Source organism: Ascaphus truei, chromosome 21 (assembly GCF_040206685.1).
Source record: "Ascaphus truei isolate aAscTru1 chromosome 21, aAscTru1.hap1, whole genome shotgun sequence".
Lineage (NCBI taxonomy): Eukaryota > Metazoa > Chordata > Amphibia > Anura > Ascaphidae > Ascaphus > Ascaphus truei.
The window spans coordinates 15,660,367-15,682,041 of NC_134503.1; the positions used below are offsets into that span (position 1 = coordinate 15,660,367).

At 43.4% G+C, this 21,675-nt stretch overlaps 3 protein-coding genes and 1 long non-coding RNA gene across 6 annotated transcripts in view; 3 read left to right on the forward strand and 1 right to left on the reverse strand.

Moving 5' to 3' along the window:
• Positions 1-21,675, forward strand: part of C8G (complement C8 gamma chain) — a 251,962-nt gene that overhangs the window by 200,672 nt on the left and 29,615 nt on the right. The gene's annotated exons all lie outside the window — the stretch shown is intronic.
• Positions 1-21,675, forward strand: part of LOC142472217 (lipocalin-like) — a 225,673-nt gene that overhangs the window by 42,881 nt on the left and 161,117 nt on the right. The gene's annotated exons all lie outside the window — the stretch shown is intronic.
• LOC142472225 (uncharacterized) lies at positions 4,841-20,348 on the reverse strand. Of its 3 annotated transcripts, none has more exons than XR_012789629.1 (3): positions 19,598-20,346; positions 18,459-18,691; positions 4,841-5,132 (listed from the first exon to the last, which is right to left on the reverse strand). It is a non-coding gene; the product is annotated as an uncharacterized LOC142472225 (long non-coding RNA). The 3 variants fall into 3 exon arrangements; XR_012789630.1 differs by lacking the exon at positions 4,841-5,132 and adding an exon at positions 8,526-10,193 and having other exon boundaries at positions 19,598-20,347; XR_012789631.1 differs by lacking the exon at positions 4,841-5,132 and adding an exon at positions 12,981-13,775 and having other exon boundaries at positions 19,598-20,348.
• Positions 12,930-21,675, forward strand: part of LOC142472219 (lipocalin-like) — a 28,251-nt gene continuing 19,505 nt past the window's right edge. Inside the window, exons 1-2 of the mRNA XM_075579111.1 lie at positions 12,930-13,107; positions 17,773-17,912. Of these exons, the coding sequence (XP_075435226.1) occupies positions 13,003-13,107; positions 17,773-17,912 (245 nt within the window). The 5' untranslated portion in view covers positions 12,930-13,002. The remainder of the gene's footprint in view (positions 13,108-17,772; positions 17,913-21,675) is intronic.

Genomic DNA, 21,675 nt, shown 5'->3' on the forward strand with positions numbered 1-21,675 from the left:
TATGTTATTTGTATAATCCTGTGTGTTCACCTTCTTTAAGGAATAAACTATATTTATTATATCTAAGTCATGTTCAATTCAACCCAGTTATTTGTGTATATTATAACCCTTCACAAGTTGCCATGACACCCTCTTCCTCTGATGTAAACCAACGAGCACTATCAGATGATGGAGCACCCCAAAATACAATGTGTGTCTTGGACTAATATCATATCAGTAATTCTCAAAAGTAGTGTTTTAAGAATAAAAAGGGGGGACTGAGAAAGTGACATAGGTGGCATCAAGCAAACAGCACTGGGATCTAAGCAGCCATTTTGTTCACATATAAGCAGCCATTTTGTTCACAGCCATTTTGATGTGTTCTTGTCCCAGTCTGTCATCCATTTTGATGTGTTCTGTTTTGTGTGTCATCCATTTTGATTTGTCTACATGAAGCATGAATGCACAGATTGGGTTTGAAAGAATGTTTCGCTCTCAGCACATTGTTGATACCAGCCCTGGCCAGCCCGGCTGCAGAAGAAAGGAGGGTGCGTACAGCCTTGAGAAGTGGGATTAGAGTTAGAATTGACTTCTCAACATTCAAGTGTCTGGTGGAATCATAGATAGAAATCATTTCTCACATTCACCCCCTTACAGAATACACAAACACCCAGATGCTTAATATAGGGAAAAGGTTACTGAGCTTGAATAATGATTTTAGCTGACTTTCTCAGTTTCATTTGTTTTTTATTATACATTTCAATTATTTTCTATGACGTACAAACCACCCCATAAAGGGGGCGTGAGCATTAGTATTGGGGTTTAAATGTATTATATGCCAGAGAGCTTTGTTTATAAGCTATGTACATTTATGGATCTATATAAATAAAGACATACAATAAAATACAATAAGCTGTCTCCTATGTGCACCTGTATGCCAACAAACTCACTCGTTATTCTGTTAATATTCAATCCTAACTTGTATTTTTTATATTCACGCTTTCACACAGTTATCATGCCCATTGTAAGGCAAAAGGTGTAAAGCAGAGTCCCACAGTCACAACAGAGTAAGTATTTTTGTTTTCTTTACTGTACAGTATGTACTGTAAATACATTATTACTGTTAAAATGCATTAGTGTGTTTTACAGTAATTTTTTCCTAGCAATTATTTTAGAGAGAAAAAATTGTCCTGTATGACTCTAATATCGTCTTGTATGCATGTTTTTAATATTTGATCAATTTTTATATTCTTAAAATCACTAACTTTTTATTTCGACTGTATATGTGTATGAGGTGGCATAGGGGGGGGGGTTACACTTTTGAAAACCTTCACATTTTGCTAGGCTTGGTCTGCTTTGCATACTGCTTATGGAAATATCTCAGACACACATCCATGTTATTTACAGTATGTACTGCATTGAACCTTTATTGTATTGTAAAACTGTTCAAATGATGTCTTTGAACTACAGTGTATTATCCTGCACACTCGGACTGGCAAAGTTGCACCTTCCCCCCTCACAAAGCATAGCAGAAGGACATTCAACAGCTTATCGACACCTCCCCCAGAGCGATACAGGACATTCACACATTCTCATTATTTTTCAGACTGCATTGCATATGAAGACATACAAAGGAGGCATAGAATCTTCCTCAAAGATCCTCATTGGCTGCACACAAGGCTAGGAGTGAATTACAAGGTGTAAATACCAAATATATAAATGTGGTTCAGTCAACCATTCGGTACAGGTATGCAATTGCTCCCAACATTGTGAGAGGACAATTGCCACTAAAACGCCATATGGCAAAAATAACAAATCATTTATTAGTATATAGCTGGACAAACAACATAAAGCGCACGCTCTAAACTAACTTAAAACCAATTAAAATGTGAATGTAACGGGGGACAGTCGCAAGTGTAGCGATCAGGGATAGTTACCATCTAAATCATTGGTGAGTATATACAGCACACAGATAGTTAATAGAGGTCAGGTGAATGACTGCTGTAGAGTTAATCTCTACTCACGATGGTAGCTATGGTGTGCAGATGAGGGTGTGAGGTTGATACCACAATGTCAATCGCGTGGGCTTCTAATTGTAACCAAACACTCAGGTGTCCGTCTAGTTATGTTAGTTTCCAACGTCCCTTACCATGTCGGCTTCAAATGATGCCCCAGGATCACGTGACGTCATGTTGCCACGTGAACCTGAGGTGTCATTTCACGCTGAAGACAAGGTAAGTAGAGGGGCGCAAGCAGAGGGGGAGAGCAGGCAGGGGGAGAGCAGGCAGGGGGGCGCAGCAGGGAAAGTTTGCGCACCCCTGATCAAAGTTTTCAGGGCAAAGATTTCCATCTCCCTAGGTTCTCTTTCATGGTGAACTCTCTTCTCTCCCTCTTTACCTCTCAGTCCCCCTATCTCTCCCCCTACCACCCCTCTCTGCCGCTGGGCCCCGGCAGATATGACTGAGGAGGGTTGTTCTAGGGTGACAGGACAATATAATTCATATATAGGGCCATAACACATTATGGGCCACCTTCACTAAGTGGTGCGAAACCATAAGGCACCTTTTAGGTTATTAATTTAAAGCTGCAAGAGGTTTTACAGATTAACATCTATTGGTAAATCTGGGCTAAAGTCCCAACAGTGATATATTCGTATTCCCTGTGCCTTTCCTTCCTCTGAGGAACCAAATCATAAAAGCAAACTCGTCTCCCCCCAAATAGCGAAGTCCATGAGTGAGCTAAACCTGTGAGCTATTGAGACCTAGAGGTGACAATCCTGTTGCCCTTTTTGTTTGCTTTGTTCCCCACTACTAAAGTTATGAAACCTAGAGGTTGCAGACCCCATATCCTTTTCTTGTGCAGTCAGGCCCTGAGGGGGACAGGCTCTTTAACCATGGCTTAGACAGGAGGTCCTACAGATAACAGACTTGAAGAGCTATGAGTTCCCCTAAACCAACAAGCAAAAAAGATAACTCTCTCTGAATTTTTTCTCTCATATCCAAAAGGTGACATTCCGCTCTGCTTCCAGCCCAAACAGTTTACCAACTGCTATAACACATCATATGGAATATAAAGGTTATCACAATGTCTGCAGAATTTTATTTCATGGTTACACATACTAGAATGTTCAATTAGCAAATGCTGGATAGAAATATACACGTGTTCGGCTAGAATGACAAAAGTCATTTTAGGATTTAGAGTCCCAGAGCCAGAACTCCCGGTGGCAAAGTCTCTGGGTCAAACGCAATACAATTTGTTTGTAAAGTATAGTGAGATTAGAGGGATAGGTCAGGCAGTGATATAGAGAAATGGCAGCTCGGACTTTGCTGATGTATACAAAGGTCCTAGAAATAACACTGAATAGAACAATCTGTGCTAATGTCTCAAAACACAAGGCTGCTACCCGCAACTATGATAGAAAGAATGGTGCAGATAGCAACAATGTTATTTAACAGTGTCATTCTTAGCCATTACATACTTTAATACTGGGTTTTGCTAGTCAGCTAAATCTGTTTTTCCTCTCTTAGGCTGCGTTCCCGCTGGCACTGACCGCACTCATGCTGCAGAGCAGTGACGTCATCAACTCTCTAAGCATGAGCGCAGGGTGTCCTGTCTAATTTTGCAAGCGGGAGCGGGGGGCATCGATCGGGGGTATTTGTGGGTGTAATAAGTTTGGGTGTGTCAGTGTATAGCTTTGTATGTGTGTGTGTATGGCTGTGTGTGGCTGTGTTCTGTGTGCACTTACCTCAGCTGACTGTGCATCAATCTCAATTTTTATTGTCTCCCCAAGTGCCTAGCTTGGGAGAGCATACCAGTATGTGTCTGTGCACGAGCGCACGCCGCCTGAGCTTGAACGGGCTGATTCACAACCACATAAGTGAACGCGTCAAGCACTGAGTGCCAAGAGCGCCCAGTGCCAGCGGGGACGCAGCCTTACATCTAGTGAGGAAGAATTAGCCAAAGCTCAGGAACTCCTCAATGACTCCACAGAACATCCTTTACAGAAATCAAGGGAGCAACCCAAAGCCGCCTGCCACCACCAGGACAGGGCGCAGACTGACACCAGGGCCACTTTAGGCCAAAGAGTTGGCAGGTACCTGCTGGGTGCAGTGTGGGTGATAGTGACAAATGAAACTGCAGAGCCCAGGAGATGTGACCAACATCGGGCACCACTGCGCCAGCATCAGGGAGAAAGAAAGTGCACACAGCACATACTGCACTGACAACTAAAGTGGGAGAGGGGGCACTTAGCGCCCATTCTGCTACGCCATCCAACCGCAAATACTGAGAGAGTTCAATAAAAACACAATGTGGCGCAGAAAACCTACGCTTTTTGTTGACGCCTCCATTACACATTGGATAAGTGCAGCCACTGAAATGTATTTGCAGAGCGCATACACAGGCACATACAGTATTTGGGTTAATTTAATATGCAAAGCTCAGTATGTTCTGCCAGATCTGTGCAAATATGCAGCAATCTTTTAATGAGCTACTTTATTTGTGTGGTTCTTTGACCATATGCAAACAATGAGGTGATAAAATAGGCGCTCCCACTCACCAATGTGATAGGTGTAGATAATCAAGTGACAAATTCGTGACTTTATATAATGCAAGGTGAATAAGTGATCAGCAATCGTGTTGTGTAGAAAAAAATATAATGAAAATACATGGTTGTAACCCCCTGCTCTGAACCTCTGATAGGGACGGTCTTCGCTGGTCCATATTCTTCAAAATCCAGGGGGAGGATAGGAGAAATTCAACCCCGAAAAAGAACACACAGAAATATCTAAATGTAGATGAATTGAAAATGTGAATTACAAGAAAACGTGTCCCTTATGTGGTGCCTACTCACAGTGTGGTAGGGTTATATGGGCGTATCCAAAATCATGGCATTATGTTCTTAAATGCTGGAGTCAGGTAGTTGGTACCTCAATATAGAAAAGAGAGAGGGACCATTGTGCAGATCAAAAATAAAACTTTATATGTAAAAAAAGGTATAAGAATCGCACTCACAATGTGTACGATGTTTAAAAGCATTAAACACAACAGTGTATGGTGTGCGATGTCGTGAGTTCTCTCACCGCCACGTCCCATCGGGTGTTGCTGGTGGTCCGCTCCGGAATCCATAACTATTGTATAGTTATGTATGTTCACTGCAAATACAATTAGAGGAGGTTAAGGGGCATAGGGACCTCACAGTTCCAGTTAACCTAGGCTCAGGAAGGCAACCTGCTCAGAACCCAAAAGTCAACAGAACAGAATATTCTGTAAATACGTAATCAGAAAGTCTTTGTTACCACAAGCTAGTAGTTAATGGGGTGATTCACAAAGCAGTGATAAAATCAGTGCTGTTGTGTCCGAATCTGATTTTTTTAATCACACTTTAAAACATGAAGCCAAAAGCGGGATTCACTAAGACGTGAAGGCCATTTTTTAAGGCCGATAAAAAAAGACACTATTGTGCAACCTGTTTTTTGTATCAGTGCTATCGTGCCAATAATTCTATAAATGCAGCCTGTAAAAGTTGCATGGAGACGCTGCGTCTCCATGCACGGCTCTTACAGGCGATCGTATAGTAAAAATATAGATTTTAATAATAGTGTACATGAGCAGGAGGTCACTTGAGCTGAACCGCATTGGTTTCAGCCCCGGGGGCTTCCTACTTCCCGAGATACAGGCCCCGGTATGGGGTGATGGCCCCTAACCCCAACAACTAGCCAACACACCAATTAAAACCAGTAGCCAACAAAATAAATAAATAATTAATTAAAAACGCTAAACAATCGTAAAAATAAATAAAAACAAGCCATCAAAATTACAAACAATTTAAGCCAAACAATAAACAGAAAACTTAAAAACAACAATAAATAGAAAAAAGCATTTGCCAAAAAATTAATTGGCTGTTACTGTATTGATCTGTACCCTAAAAGGGCACAGATTAATACATTATCTGTCAATGGGCAATTAAAAACATGAAAATACAGAAGACTAATCAAGAAACCTGTAAAAATAAAATTACATACATTCAATATTTTTCTTACCTTTAGAAGCATTGGCCCTCCGAATCCCAGCGATTCTGCAATCTCTCGTATCACAACGTCATCAAAATCAATCCAACGCCATCCACCTTGAAGATCCGGAACAGGTAACAAAATTCATCTTTCTTTTATCTTGTATCACCGTCTTCTATCTTCATCTGTCAATCCAGAGCCTCATGGTAAATTCACAACATGATGTTGTCTCGTCGGCTTCTTGAGGTAAAATGAGATGTAAAGGCTTTATATATGGCCTGGGACCTCACATTTTATGGTGAGATGGTACAGCTCCATTCTGATTGGTCGCCGTATGATGTGCCTGCCTCTTTGTTATTTTGGTAAGGATTTGGCTTCTCCAAGGGAGGTACCTCACATCCTTAAAACCACATGGCTATATCCCATGGTATTACAGTCAATGGGATTGAAGACAATACCATTGGTTGCTGTACCATGTGATAGGTTACATTAGTCCAAAAGGATGTGACATCATCCCTTAAAATGACATCACCTCCTATTGGGCCTCTGGGTGGGTGATTAGGTGGGTAGCGGGGCAGGGTGTGTTAACTCCTTAATTACTATAGCAGTTATTAACTGCTAAGGTGATTAAGGGGTTAGGGGCCATTAGATTGTATTATTTCTGGCAACAGAGGACATGGCCCTGCAGTATGCTGATGAGGACGCCCTTCATGATGGCAGGGGTAAGTAGAAAGGTTTATTTACTTTATTTATGCTGGCTGGCTAATGTTTATCCATATCTGGATAATAGTTATTTTGTCCATTACTGTATGTATTGGTAGGGGGGGGGGAGATGTATTTATTTTAATGTCTGTATAGATTTTTTTTAAGGTACAGGATTGGTACCGCAGGCCAGCGAAGACCCCCGGATACACGCAGGACCATCCGAGGACCCCCGGACACTCGTGGGAACCACCCAAGGAGCCCCGTGGAGATCACCTGTGAGGACCACCCGAGGGCCCCCATACACCTGAATGGACCACCCGAGGGCCCCTGAACACCCACGGGGCCACCCGTGGGGACCACCTGAGGGCCCTCAGACAACCGCGGGTACCACCCGAGGGTGCCAAGGCACCCACGGGGACCAGTCGCAGCCCCCAGACACCCGCAGGGACAACCCGAGGGCCCCCAGACACCCAATGGGACCACTGAGTACTCCCAGACACCTACGTGGACCACCCGAGGGCTCCCAGACACCAGCGGGGACCACCCGAGGGCCCTCAGACACAAGTGGGGACCACCCAGAGATCCCTGCCAGCCTCTTGTATTAATGGTGTGCAGAAAAAAAATAATGCTTTTATGGATGTCTCCATCTCTTTTGCGCCAGCCGTTATAGCTTGTGAACAGAAATGGTGAGCTTTTACAGTACGATTCAGTTTTCACTGCTTTGTGAATAGTGCTTACTGGCAAAAAACGGCGGATTTGCCATTTTTGGGCAGATCGATCAACTTTTTTTATCACTGACTGTTTATTGGGAAAGTTTGCGCACCCCTGATCAAAGTTTTTCAGGGCAAAGATTTCCATCTTCCTAGGTTCTCTTTCATGGTGAATTCTCTTCTCTCTAATCTATGTACAGTACTGCGTCACCCAAGTATTAAATATGAAAGAAAAGAGAAGCTTTGTCTTCTCAGTACAATTGTGTGCATAATGTTTCAATACGTATTAACAAACAGCCTAAATGGACACAATTTGTGAGCACACAGAGAATGTATTGACAATCCACAGAACATTCTAACCTGGGACAATGTTACATTTGGGGTCTATGACGCACATCCAGATTTTCTTTCTAACGATCGCTTTTGTTTTTCAGAAGCCCCCAGGTGAGATCACGCCGGCCTGGATGTAAATGGAAAGGCTCAGGAGGACAGTTTCGTTTTAATAACAAAATAAATAATATTTCTTTTTGTGGTGAAAATAAGCAAATTGTACCATTTATTTGAGTAGTTTGTATCAAACTGACAATATTAGTGCTGTGCAGGAACAGTGAGAAAACAAAAAACCTCCCTTGAGTGTTTGCATCAAATGCAACTTTCTTGTCAAACTTCTGCAGATACAGAACCCTGATTGTCTTCAACAGGTACCTGATTCAAGCACGCCATTGTCACGTCATACGGCTGTTCAGCTTCACACAAGGATTCTGGGTAGTACCATGCAAATGAGCACACAATGGGCATGTCACTCAGCTTCCGATCCACTTTCTGATGTCAGTGGCGAGCTACAGGGGCCACACATTGCAAATAACATTCACTAGGGCAGTCTAACACATGATGTGAGGGTGGAAGATGTATGGGGGGTGAGGGGGAGAGAGTGACATGGACGGGGTAGTGGGTGACAAGTGGATGTGCATAGGGGGGTCTTCTTGCCAATGCGCTCACTATTGTCCCACTCCTCTTTAGAACTAGTGTCCTCTCCCACCCTCTTTACCTCTCAGTCCCCCATCTCTCCCCCTACCACCCCTCTCTGCCGCTGGGCCCCGGCAGATGTGACTGAGGAGGGTTGTTCTAGGGTAACAGGACAATATAATTCATATATAGGGCCATAACACATTATGGGCCACCTTCACCAAGTGGTGCGAAACCATAAGGCACCTTTTAGGTTATTAATTTAAAGCTGCAAGAGGTTTTACAGATTAACATCTATTGGTAAATCTGGGCTAAAGTCCCAACAGTGTTATATTCGTATTCCCTGTGCCTTTCCTTCCTCTGAGGAACCAAATCATAAAAGCAAACTCGTCTCCCCCCAAATAGCGAAGTCCATGAGTGAGCTAAACCTGTGAGCTATTGAGACCTAGAGGTGACAATCCTGTTGCCCTTTTTGTTTGCTTTGTTCCCCACTACTAAAGTTAGGAAACCTAGAGGTTGCAGACCCCATATCCTTTTCTTGTGCAGTCAGGCCCTGAGGGGGACAGGCTCTTTAACCATGGCTTATACAGGAGGTCCTACAGATAACAGACTTGAAGAGCTATGAGTTCCCCTAAACCAACAAGCAAAAAAGATAACTCTCTCTGAATTTTTTCTCTCATATCCAAAAGGTGACATTCCGCTCTGCTTCCAGCCCAAACAGTTTACCAACTGCTATAACACATCATATGGAATATAAAGGTTATCACAATGTCTGCAGAATTTTATTTCATGGTTACACATACTAGAATGTTCAATTAGCAAATGCTGGATAGAAATATACACGTGTTCGGCTAGAATGACAAAAGTCATTTTAGGATTTAGAGTCCCAGAGCCAGAACTCCCGGTGGCAAAGTCTCTGGGTCAAACGCAATACAATTTGTTTGTAAAGTATAGTGAGATTAGAGGGATAGGTCAGGCAGTGATATAGAGAAATGGCAGCTCGGACTTTGCTGATGTATACAAAGGTCCTAGAAATAACACTGAATAGAACAGTCTGTGCTAATGTCCCAAAACACAAGGCCGCTACCCGCAACTATGATAGAAATAATGGTGCAGATAGCAACAATGTTATTTAACAGTGTCATTCTTAGCCATTACATACTTTAATACTGGGTTTTGCTAGTCAGCTAAATCTGTTTTTCCTCTCTTAGGCTGCGTTCCCGCTGGCACTGACCGCACTCATGCTGCAGAGCAGTGACGTCATCAACTCTCTAAGCATGAGCGCAGGGTGTCCTGTCTAATTTTGCAAGCGGGAGCGGGGGGCATCGATCGGGGGTATTTGTGTGTGTAATAAGTTTGGGTGTGTCAGTGTATAGCTTTGTATGTGTGTGTATGGCTGTGTGTGGCTGTGTTCTGTGTGCACTTACCTCAGCTGACTGTGCATCAATCTCAATTTTTTTTGTCTCCCAAAGTGCCTAGTTTGGGAGAGCATACCAGTATGTGTCTGTGCACGAGCGCACGCCGCCTGAGCTTGAACGGGCTGATTCACAACCACATGGCATTATGTTCTTAAATGCTGGAGTCAGGTAGTTGGTACCTCAATATAGAAAAGAGAGAGGGACCATTGTGCAGACCAAAAATAAAACTTTATATGTAAAAAAAGGTGTAAGAATCGCACTCACAATGTGTACGATGTATAAAAGCATTAAACTCAACAGTGTATGGTGTGCGATGTCGTGAGTTCTCTCACCGCCACATCCCATCGGGTGTTGCTGGTGGTCCGCTCCGGAATCCATAACTATTGTATAGTTATGTATGCTCACTGCAAATACAATTAGAGGAGGTTAAGGGGCATAGGGACCTCACAGTTCCAGTTAACCTAGGCTCAGGAAGGCAACCTGCTCAGAACCCAAAAGTCAACAGAACAGAATATTCTGTAAATACGTAATCAGAATGTCTTTCTTACCACAAGCTAGTAGTTAATGGGGCGATTCACAAAGCAGTGATAAAATCAGTGCTGTTGTGTCCGAATCTGATTTTTTTAATCACGCTTTAAAACATGAAGCCAAGAGCGGGATTCACTAAGACGTGAAGGCCATTTTTTTAAGGCCGATAAAAAAAGACACTATTGTGCAACCTGTTTTTTGTATCAGTGCTATCGTGCCAATAATTCTATAAATGCAGCCTGTAAAAGTTGCATGGAGACGCTGCGTCTCCATGCACAGCTCTTACAGGCGATCGTATAGTAAAAATATAGATTTTAATAATAGTGTACATGAGCAGGAGGTCACTTGAGCTGAACCGCATTGGTTTCAGCCCCGGGGGCTTCCTACTTCCCGAGATACAGGCCCCGGTATGGGGTGATGGCCCCTAACCCCAACAACTAGCCAACACAGCAATTAAAACCAGTAGCCAACAAAATAAATAAATAATTAATTAAAAACGCTAAACAATCGGAAAAATAAATAAAAAAAAGCCATCAAAATTACAAACAATTTAAGTCAAACAATAAACAGAAAACTTAAAAACAACAATAAATAGAAAAAAGCATTTGCCAAAAAATTAATTGGCTGTTACTGTATTGATCTGTACCCTAAAAGGGCACAGATTAATACATTATCTGTCAATGGGCAATTAAAAACATGAAAATACAGAAGACTAATCAAGAAACCTGTAAAAATAAAATTACATACATTCAATATTTTTCTTACCTTTAGAAGCATTGGCCCTCCGAATCCCAGCGATTCTGCAATCTCTCGTATCACAACGTCATCAAAATCAATCCAACGCCATCCACCTTGAAGATCCGGAACAGGTAACAAAATTCATCTTTCTTTTATCTTGTATCACCGTCTTCTATCTTCATCTGTCAATCCAGAGCCTCATGGTAAATTCACAACATGATGTTGTCTCGTCGGCTTCTTGAGGTAAAATGAGATGTAAAGGCCTTATATATGGCCTGGGACGTCACATTTTATGGTGAGATGGTACAGCTCCATTCTGATTGGTCGCTGTATGATGTGCCTGCCTCTTTGTTATTTTGGTAAGGATTTGGCTTCTCCAAGGGAGGTACCTCACATCCTTAAAACCACATGGCTATATCCAGTCAATGGGATTGAAGACAATACCATTGGTTGCTGTACCATGTGATAGGTTACATTAGTCCAAAAGGATGTGACATCATCCCTTAAAATGACATGACCTCCTATTGGGCCTCTGGGTGGGTGATTAGGCCTCTGGGTGGGTAGCGGGGCAGGGTGTGTTAACTCCTTAATTACTATAGCAGTTATTAACTGCTAAGGTGATTAAGGGGTTAGGGGCCATTAGATTGTATTATTTCTGGCAACAGAGGACATGGCCCTGCAGTATGCTGATGAGGACGCCCTTCATGATGGCAGGGATAAGTAGAAAGGTTTATTTACTTTATTTATGCTGGCTGGCTAATGTTTATCCATATCTGGATAATAGTTATTTTGTCCATTACTGTATGTATTGGTAGTGGGGGGGAGATGTATTTATTTTAATGTCTGTATAGATTTTTTTTAAGGTACAGGATTGGTACCGCAGGCCAGCGAAGACCCCCGGATACACGCAGGACCATCCGAGGACCCCCGGACACTCGTGGGAACCACCCAAGGACCCCCGTGGAGACCACCTGAATGGACCACCCGAGGGCCCCTGAACACCCACGGGGCCACCCGTGGGGACCACCTGAGGGCCCTCAGACAACCGCGGGGACCACCCGAGGGCGCCCAGGCACCCACGGGGACCAGTCGCAGCCCCCAGACACCCGCAGGGACAACCCGAGGGCCCCCAGACACCCAATGGGACCACTGAGTACCCCCAGACACCTACGTGGACCACCCGAGGGCCCCCAGACACCAGCGGGGACCACTAGAGGGCCCTCAGACACAAGTGGGGACCACCCTGAGATCCCTGCCAGCCTCTTGTATTAATGGTGTGCAGAAAAAAAATAATGCTTTTATGGATGTCTCCATCTCTTTTGCGCCAGCCGTTATAGCTTGTGAACAGAAATGGTGAGCTTTTACAGTACGATTCAGTTATCACTGCTTTGTGAATAGGGCTTACTGGCAAAAAACGGCGGATTTGCCATTTTTGGGCAGATCGTTCAACTTTTTTTATCACTGACTGTTTATTGATAATAAAAAGCCTTTATAGCGCGATTCTGCACTGTTATCACTGCTTTGTGAACCGCGCAGCAGGCAGTATTGCGCTATAAAGGCATGTATCGCACTTATAAACACTTATCACTTATCGGCCCCAATGTGTTTCACAGCTGGACTGGTTAAACAACCGATGACATACCCTTCTTCCCCAACAAAACTAATCACAACATCCCCCCCCCCTCCTCCCTTGTTCCTGGTTCCTCCCCTGCCCTCTGGGTACATTCCATAATGTTCTCTGGCTCTGCAGCTCAACTGTGTGGGGGCACAGAGGGGTAATGCTTGCACTTGCCAAAGCCAGCCTCTAAGCCACATGATCTGGTCCCAACTGTGTGATTGTCTAACTGTGTTATCCAGTTCTGTATAAAAGTGGTTAGGGTTCAGTGTGTTGCTCACATACACAGGAGGAAACATCATAATACTGGTACCTGGGACCAAGATTGAACCATGAAGGGACTTCTGCTTAGTTTGGGCTTGGTGGCCCTGTTTGCCTTGTGTGCCGTGTGTGCCCAGTCTGATATTCCCGTTCAACCAGACTTCCAGGATGATAAAGTAAGTACTGCAAGCTGAGGTGAGTTAGTGGACAGGGAGAAGTATTAATGAAAGGTCTATGGAATGGGTGGACGACCCTACATACTCTATACTATTGTATATACAAATGGTGTCTGAACTGTTTATATGATACACATATAAAAGGTGGATTGGCAGAGCAGTGTCTTGCATTGCCTACACTGTCCCTCCAATATATATATCCAATATATATTGTGATACCCACACCACGTTGCAGTCTCTTTTATCCCAATTTAAGGCCGGATACACTGTATTTTCTAATCAGCGGTTTATTTACAGGGATTAAATCATATACCAACAAGCCCACCATCCCTTTAAGAATACCAAATAATAAAATAAACTCCTATTCCCATTAGGGAAAGCTAACTACACCGTAGCTTTCGCCCTCGAAAACTGCATGGTCAGCTAAGCTTGTTCCCAAGCCAAAACATGCCCTGGCGTATGTAACAATGTAACACAGTCTCTGCATGCAATAGTAAGGGTTTTGCTTATCTTAGTTTTTATAGAGAAGACGTCCCTGCTTCAGCACAATCTTGTGTCCTTTCCTTCTTAGGGGAACTCGGCCCCACGTGAGCCCAGAGAAACTCTCCTCTGTATGTCCTCTTTAACCAGCTTCCGCATCTGGGGGCACTTCTATCCCATCCCCCTCTCTGGGGAAAACAGTCTCTCACTATGTGACCCTCAGCATGGCTCTCTCACATGGCATCACTCTGTGTATGCCTTAAACACTTCCTGTTTCACTGAGGGAGTCCATCCTGATTAATAAATCAGCAGCTGCCACAGCCAATCCAGGGAGGATTAACTCTGTGTGAGCTGGAAAGCACACATAAGGCACTGTTCCTGCAGCTAGATACCTGATGGTATCACATATATATGTGTATATAGATATATAGTTATATATATATATATCGATATCTATATAACACATTATTTAGGTTATGGTGGGTGAAAAGGTGACTAAAAACCCTCCACCGTATAGCATATAGCAGGGGAGCGCAATCTTTTTCCCCTGCGCCCCACAGCTGGCTGTCCTGCTCTTCGCGCGCCCCCCTCCCCCATAATTATCACGGTTCCCTGTGTCTGGGCGTCATGACGGCACGTTGCCATAGCAACGTGATGTCACATGACCCTGCGGCATCATTCGACGCTGCGTTGCCATGCCAACGCATCTCCAGATGTAAGTAATGTTTACAGAGGTCTGCGCCGTTTCCCCGGCACTTAATTTAAGTGCCTTCGGGAAGAGCATGGGACCTCTGTAAACCCCACACCCCCTCAGTTAATCTCGCACACCCCAGCCCTCAGTTTTGCACACCCCTAGCATATAGCATACAAAAGATCACTTGTGAGCATATTCACATGTCTTAGACAGGTCTGCAACCCTGATTTTCGCCATTATCACCTAGCATACAGTGCTTCCACTGCAGCAAGGGATTCTGGGAAATTACATGCAAATGAGCACACACTGCCACCTTTTGTCTTAAAGCCATAATTACATGATGCCCTTAAGCGAATGCTTGCTGTTTTAATCACAACTTGAGTCATCTTTTCACCCTTTTCCCTCCCACATTTTTAACCCCCTGAGTGCATAGCAATGTGTCTAAGACCCCTCTGGTTCTCAAGGTGTTACATGTAGTTACATAGCCATTGTAGTACAGGTACCAACAAAGCGCAGTGGTGAATCAGGCTAGTTATTGCTCTTCTGACTGCATGACAGCACTACACCTACCAATAGCAAAGATCTATTTGAAGGATTTTGTATTTCTTTGATAAATACAGTTGATGTTTTTGCTGGCGTTCTGCTTACAAATACCCCATGTGGCAGACTCCTCATTATAAACGGCACAATCCCATGCACAGCTGCAGAGCTAGTCTGAACTTTACATGGATTGAACTATATCTCCATGCAGCCATATTTTCAATGTTCTGTATACTATGTGCAAAGCTAACGAGATATATACATTTAGAGCTGCAATCCATGCTGCTCTTTTACATGATCACAGCATAAAGATCCCGCCGGGCAGGTTCATACTATTTTAGCTCCGGGATCTTTCCCCCGAAAAAGTTATAGTTTTTTCCTTCGGGCATTGTTATTTTTGTCTGGGGTAAACAAGCGAGGTACCGGGTCCCCCTCAATAGCCAGCCATGGCATCACTGGCAAATGTCATGGGAGAACATTGCTACTTAACAACTCATGCAGACACGTCATGCATTGCCCCCAATTTATCTATGTAACCAGTATTGCACCCAGGCTGCCCAATTCGCCCAATCCTGCTTGTATGTAGCGAGCGGATACACATAGAGTACCACACGCACCCATTGCACAAACAGTGTTGTGTCAAGCTCCTATTTTGTATAGAAGTGTTATTCCATAGGCAGTGCAAGCTGCCTATCCAGCAGAGGCTGCCCTGCCTACTATATATATATATATAGATATATATATAGATATAACATATACAAATATTACTTGTGAACACATTCACATGTCTTAGACCCTTCTTTTCGCCATTATCACCTAGCATACAGTGCTTCCATTGCAGCAAGGGATTCTGGGAAATGACATGCAAATGAGCACACAGTGCCACCTTTTGTCTTAAAGCCATAATTAAATGACTCTCTTAAGCCAATGCTAGCTGTTTTAAACACAGCTTTTAAACACATACAACAAAAAACAAAAATGCCCAAATCTACTTCCAATATGACAAAAATACACAGTGGAATACCTATATATCTCTTGTAATAAGGGTAATTTAGTTTAACCCTGTGGCCAAAGCGTTTTAAGCCTGCTGCCACTTACAAGGCATGACCGTAGCAGGTCCTAAAACTCACCTGGGTTAAAATTCTTATTTACCTGTATAATTACAGGAAGAATAATCACATTGGATCTGTCGTAACTTGGCAAAATGAAACTGGCCTGCCAACTTGGAAAGTGGGGTGGGGCAAGCTTAAACCTTGGGGGGGAGGGGGGGCACTACCCTCCCATAAGCAACTGAGAGCAGCTGCACACAGTTAACAAGTCATGCCTTGTAAGTGGCAGTAGGCTTAAGACGCATTGGCCAAAGGGTTAAACTAAATGACCCTTTTTACAATAGATATACAGGTATTACACAGTGTTTTTTTTGTCACATTGGAAGTAGCTTTGGGCATTTTTGTTGTATACATATAACCACGCCCACTAGCACTCCTTTTGACACTTATATGTATATATATATATATATTATGTGGTAATGGTTGGGGTTTCTCAGAGCTTGTTGGGAATCTGTGTAGCTTTTAAACATAGCCTGGGATGAGATGCAAAGCCAGTGAACCCACTCACAGACAGGCTGTTTCGACCTTGTGGGTCTTATCAGTGTGAGGTTGATTGTACTGTACTGGCTTTGCAATTTAAGACTTGAGTAGGTCTTCACCACACATTCTTTAGGTTATGGAGGGTGAAAAGGTGACTCATGATGTGATTAAAACAGCAAGCATTCGCTTAAGGGCATCATGTAATTATGGCTTTAAGACAACAGGTGGCACTGTGTGCTCACATGCATGTCATTTCCCAGAATCCCTTGCTGCAGTGGAAGCACTGTATCCTAGATGATAATGGTGAAAAGTAGAGTTGCAGACCTGTGTAAGACATTTGAATGTGCCCAAAAGTTAAAATTTGATATGATATATCTATATCTATATATAGTAGGCAGGGCAGCCTCTGCTGGATAGGCAGCTTGCACTGCCTATGGAATAACACTTCTATACAAATAGGAGCTTGACCCAACACTGTTTGTGCAATGGGTGCGTGCGGTACTCTACATGTATCCGCTCGCTACATAGAAGTAGGATTTGGCGAATTGGGCAGCCTGGGTGCAATACTGGTAACATAGATAAATAAGGGGCAATGCTTGATGAGTTGTTAAGTAGAAATTTTCTTCCATGACATTTCCCAGTGATGCCATGGCTGGCTATTGAGGGGGACCCGGTACCTCGCTTGTTTACCCCGGACAAAAATAAATAAATAATTTCCGAAGAAAAAAACTATAACTTTTTCTGGGGAAAGATACCGGAGCAAAAATAGTATGAACCAGCCCTGCGGGATCTTTATGCTGTGATCATGTAAAAGAGCAGCATGGATTGCAGCTCTAAATGTATATATCTCGTTAACTTTGCACATAGTATAGAGAACATTGAAAATATGGCAGAATGGAGATATAGTTCAATCCATGTAAAGTTCAGACTAGCTCTGCAGCTGTGCATGGGATTGTGCCGTTTATAATGAGGAGTCTGCCACATGGGGTATTTGTAAGCAGAACTCCAGCAAAAACATCAACTGTATTTATCAAAGAAATACAAAATCCTTCAAATAGATCTTTGCTATTGGTAGGTGTAGTGCTGTCCTGCAGTCAGAAGAGCAATAACTAGCCTGATTCTCCACTGCGCTTTGTTGGTACCTGTACTACAATGGTTATGTAACTACATGAAACACCTTGAGAACCAGACGGGTCTTAGACACATTGCTATGCACTCAGGGGGTTAAAAATGTGGATGGGAAAAGGCTACACGCCAACTGCACTAAAGCGCGTTGTATCAGGTCATTGATGTCTCTGAAATCTGATGAAGGTAAATGACGGGATTATAAGAATTTTCCCTCTAATGGACCTATGGTTCTAGATTGTAGGGAAGTGGTACAGCATCGCTCTGGCCTCCAACTTCGATTGGTTCCTGCCCAATAAACAGAACATGAAAATGTATACCGCAGTCCTCACATCCACTGCTGATGGGAACTTCGAAGGCGTGTCCATTCATCCCAAGTAAGTAAAGAAACCTGCTTAAGCTGCAGCAGTAAGTCATCTCTTCATTGGCCTGGGAGTTTCCACCAGGTCCCCCCCTGTTGGTGGTGGCCCCCCTCTTTCTCTTACACACATCCTCGCTCTCTCACCCACCGCTATTACCCCACCTCTCACTATCCCTCTCCCTGTCTTACGCTCTACCTCTCACTCCTCAACCTCCACTATCTCCCTCATTCACCTCACTAACTCCTCTCACTGCTCCATTCTCTCCATCTCACTGCCCACCACACCCCAGCGGACACACACATGCACCCCTCCCATATTACCCACACTATTCCACCCCTACGATACTCCCCACAACACAACACTCACACAATACTCCCCCACACCACAATATTAACACCATACCCTCCCACACCACAGTATCCATACCATACCCTCCCACACCACAGTATCCACACACTACCTACCCCCCCACACACACACAAACACACAGCACAATACCCACACAATACCACCCACACACCACAATACCCACACAATATACATATACACACAACATTTTACCTTGGGGCTGGAAAGCCTGCGGTAGAACATTGGTCCTGGGTGCGGATATGGTAGTTTGTCCCAACTTCAGGGGGTGGGTGGGGGGGAGGGGGGCACAACTTCCAGCTAGGCGCAGGAGGGAGGTCCAACCCCTGTCGAAGGCCCTGCCTCGAACCAGATTACCAAGACAATATGATGGCCTTCATGTTACTTCAAAAGTCTGGTTTAATTGGCCAGTTCCTCCTGGAAACAAACTAATAGCAGTGACATGTTTAGTAGTTTCTGTTCTGCACAGTCTATTCTCCAACAGGCGTGATGTAGCTTTTTTCCAACTACAAATTAACCTTTACATGGCTTGTTAGTATGAAGAGAAAGTTTCTAGAACAAAGAACAAAACAATTAGTAATTCTTGAAGGTCCTTTATCTACTGTCTGTGCACTGGGCCCATTCATCTCTTATTCCGGTGTTATTCCCGCCAGCGCCACCTGGTCTCAGCAGTTTTACAGAACATGCTAATCTAACCCTAAAATAGAAACTGAATTTTGAACCACAAAAATATATCCACAAGTGCATGAGTATATATATATATATATATATATATATATATATATATATATATATATACACACACACACACACACACACACACACACACACACACACACACACACAAAGCAGTGCTTGCCTAGTGTGTAACTGAAATCTAGACAATAGAACAGGAGATAACTGTAACCCCCCCTCCCCCCTCGGCAGTAGGGGTAGTGTGTACTGCACCGACACACTTTATTCGAGCAAATACCCGGTATGTACCTGGCAGATACCTGGAATGCGCCGCTCCTCACCTCTGACAAGCCCCGTTGTATTTGCCTTCCCAGCCTGGGTTCATGCCTGGCTGATGGGCGGCTTTTCATGAATTGTAATGCAGTATATATATATGTACTGTGCAGTATTGCAGCCAACGGGAATAAAATGCTTCAATCCCTGCCGGAAAATAACTCAATGCACTCGGGCAGAAAACAGTCACAAACCTCAATACACCCGGGTATACCCGAATTCGTGGGACTAGCCGAGCTCGAATAAAGTGTGTCGCCAGTGTATGTGTGAACAAAGTCCTGCTCTGCTCCCGATGGGATTAGAGTGTCAGCTCCTTGGTCAGTTACCTGTGATCTCAGGGTTCCCGTTGGCAGGTTCAGGCCTTCGCTGTTATGGAGGGTAGTTGGTGGGTTGGAGGACAAGATAAGAAATAGGGCGCCAGAATCTTTTGCAACTCACAGGTATTTTATTGATAGGCACACACCAGCTCCAGGCTTGCACAGGATCAATTATTATCTTATAGAGCACAATACCTCATTAGACAGGTTCCCTGTCTAATGCTCTCTTCGGGACAAGTTCCCTTGGTGCCCCCTCCCATTCAAGTAAGTACTTCTGGATCAGTCTTGGCATCTAGTCCACCACACATCTTTTGGGCGTCCTAGCTTCTAGCACACTGCATCCCAAAATACTGCTTCAGCCTAAATATCACTCAGGAAGGGCTTACTTCTATTCTCTTGGTCTTGTATGTGCCTCCCAGGGGCTGGGTTCCCAGGCAGTCTTCCTTTAGCAGTCCCTGGTACTCACTGGTCCAACTGTCACTAATTTATTAATTTACTATCTCACTCACTAACTTATAAGTTACTATCTTCTATATTAATAACTTATAAGTTACTAACTTCATCCTAATTCCTAGCTCACTAACTTACAGTATAACTCACTCCTTGCCAGTCCTCCCCTCAACTTACAACTGCCGAAACTGTTCCTCTCAACTGCCTTAATCTTAACTGTCGTACTTCTCACAGCCTCACTGGTTGCCTAGCAACATGTGAACTGCAGACTCTGAAGCTGTGACATACTCCTATGAAAAAGTAAGCGGACTATCTCCTACAACTGCCTCTCCTCACTGTTCTCTCTGTCCCTCTCCTCAACTGATTACTGACTAAACGGTCCCTTTTTTAAATGTCAGCGTGAGCTCCCTCGCGCTACAAACTGCCTTAACTGCAAATGCAGCCACCTCATTGGCTAAGCCGCAGCATGTGAACTTAAAGTGATTTGTTACCGGCGCTAACCACACCCAATCTGTGATAAAATAGTGCACAAAATTAAAATTCAAAATAAAATGTGTCAAGGTGATCACTGATCAAATTCTCAACCTTCCAGGAATGTGTACAGATTCCTTTCAATAGTAGCTTGTCCGGGATGGGAAGGGAGCGAAGATAGCAGGGATACACCATGAAAAATAAATGCATACAATAGTGTAATAAGTTCTTTTCAATCTGGATAAAACATGTATGTCTTGGCTCTATAGCAATGCCTACTTACAGCAGGTCAAAAGGTAAAAAGCATTGATCTACACAGCAGGTAGAAAGGTGTCAGGATCTTCAGGAACAACAGCCCAGGTTTACAGCATAAGAAATCAGCACCTCAGCTCAGACGTCAGTAGATGTGAGTGGATCAGAGACATGCAAAAGAAAGGCAGACCATAGTGTCGATCGTGCATAAAATTTATATAAACAAACAACAAATTTTAGGAATTGTACTCACATTGTGTACATAATCATAGTTCACATAAGGCTTTACTTGAGGCAAATGGAGTGCTGGTTCAGTGTGGAGCAGCTCACCGGGGATCTTCTCCTTAGACTCACAGCAGACCGGGTGGGAGATGGCGTCTGACGTCACATCCACTGTTGGGGTGACGGCATCCGGTCTTGGAGGCAAACGGTGGGGGAACTCAGCAACTCTGAAGCCTTCAGTAGAAAGAGCAGCTGCAGCAATGAAAGTGGCTCTACGCGTTTCGTCGTACTAGACAACTTCCTCAGGAGCAATGAATAATTCTCAAATGAGTTGTGGGTTTATATATACTAAACAATTGAACAAATAAGCAATTAACCAATTTAATATAACAATTATATAATTGAAAATTTAAAAGATACACTGGTTCTCCAATAAATAGGTACATAACTCAGTGTTCAAAAACGGCGCAGTGTTAATACAAATAGGCATTTAAAACAACATCTAAGTAAATAAAATATCTAAGTAAATAAAATTCAGGATCTAATCATGAAAATATTCTAGGTATTTATAGGGAGCCATAACTAATTGGTTCTTATGTAATCACAGAGCAAAAACGAGGGAGAAAGAGGGGAGAAGAATATAAGAGTGAATTAGTAACATATTAGTAACATATTAAGATTGATTAAAATAT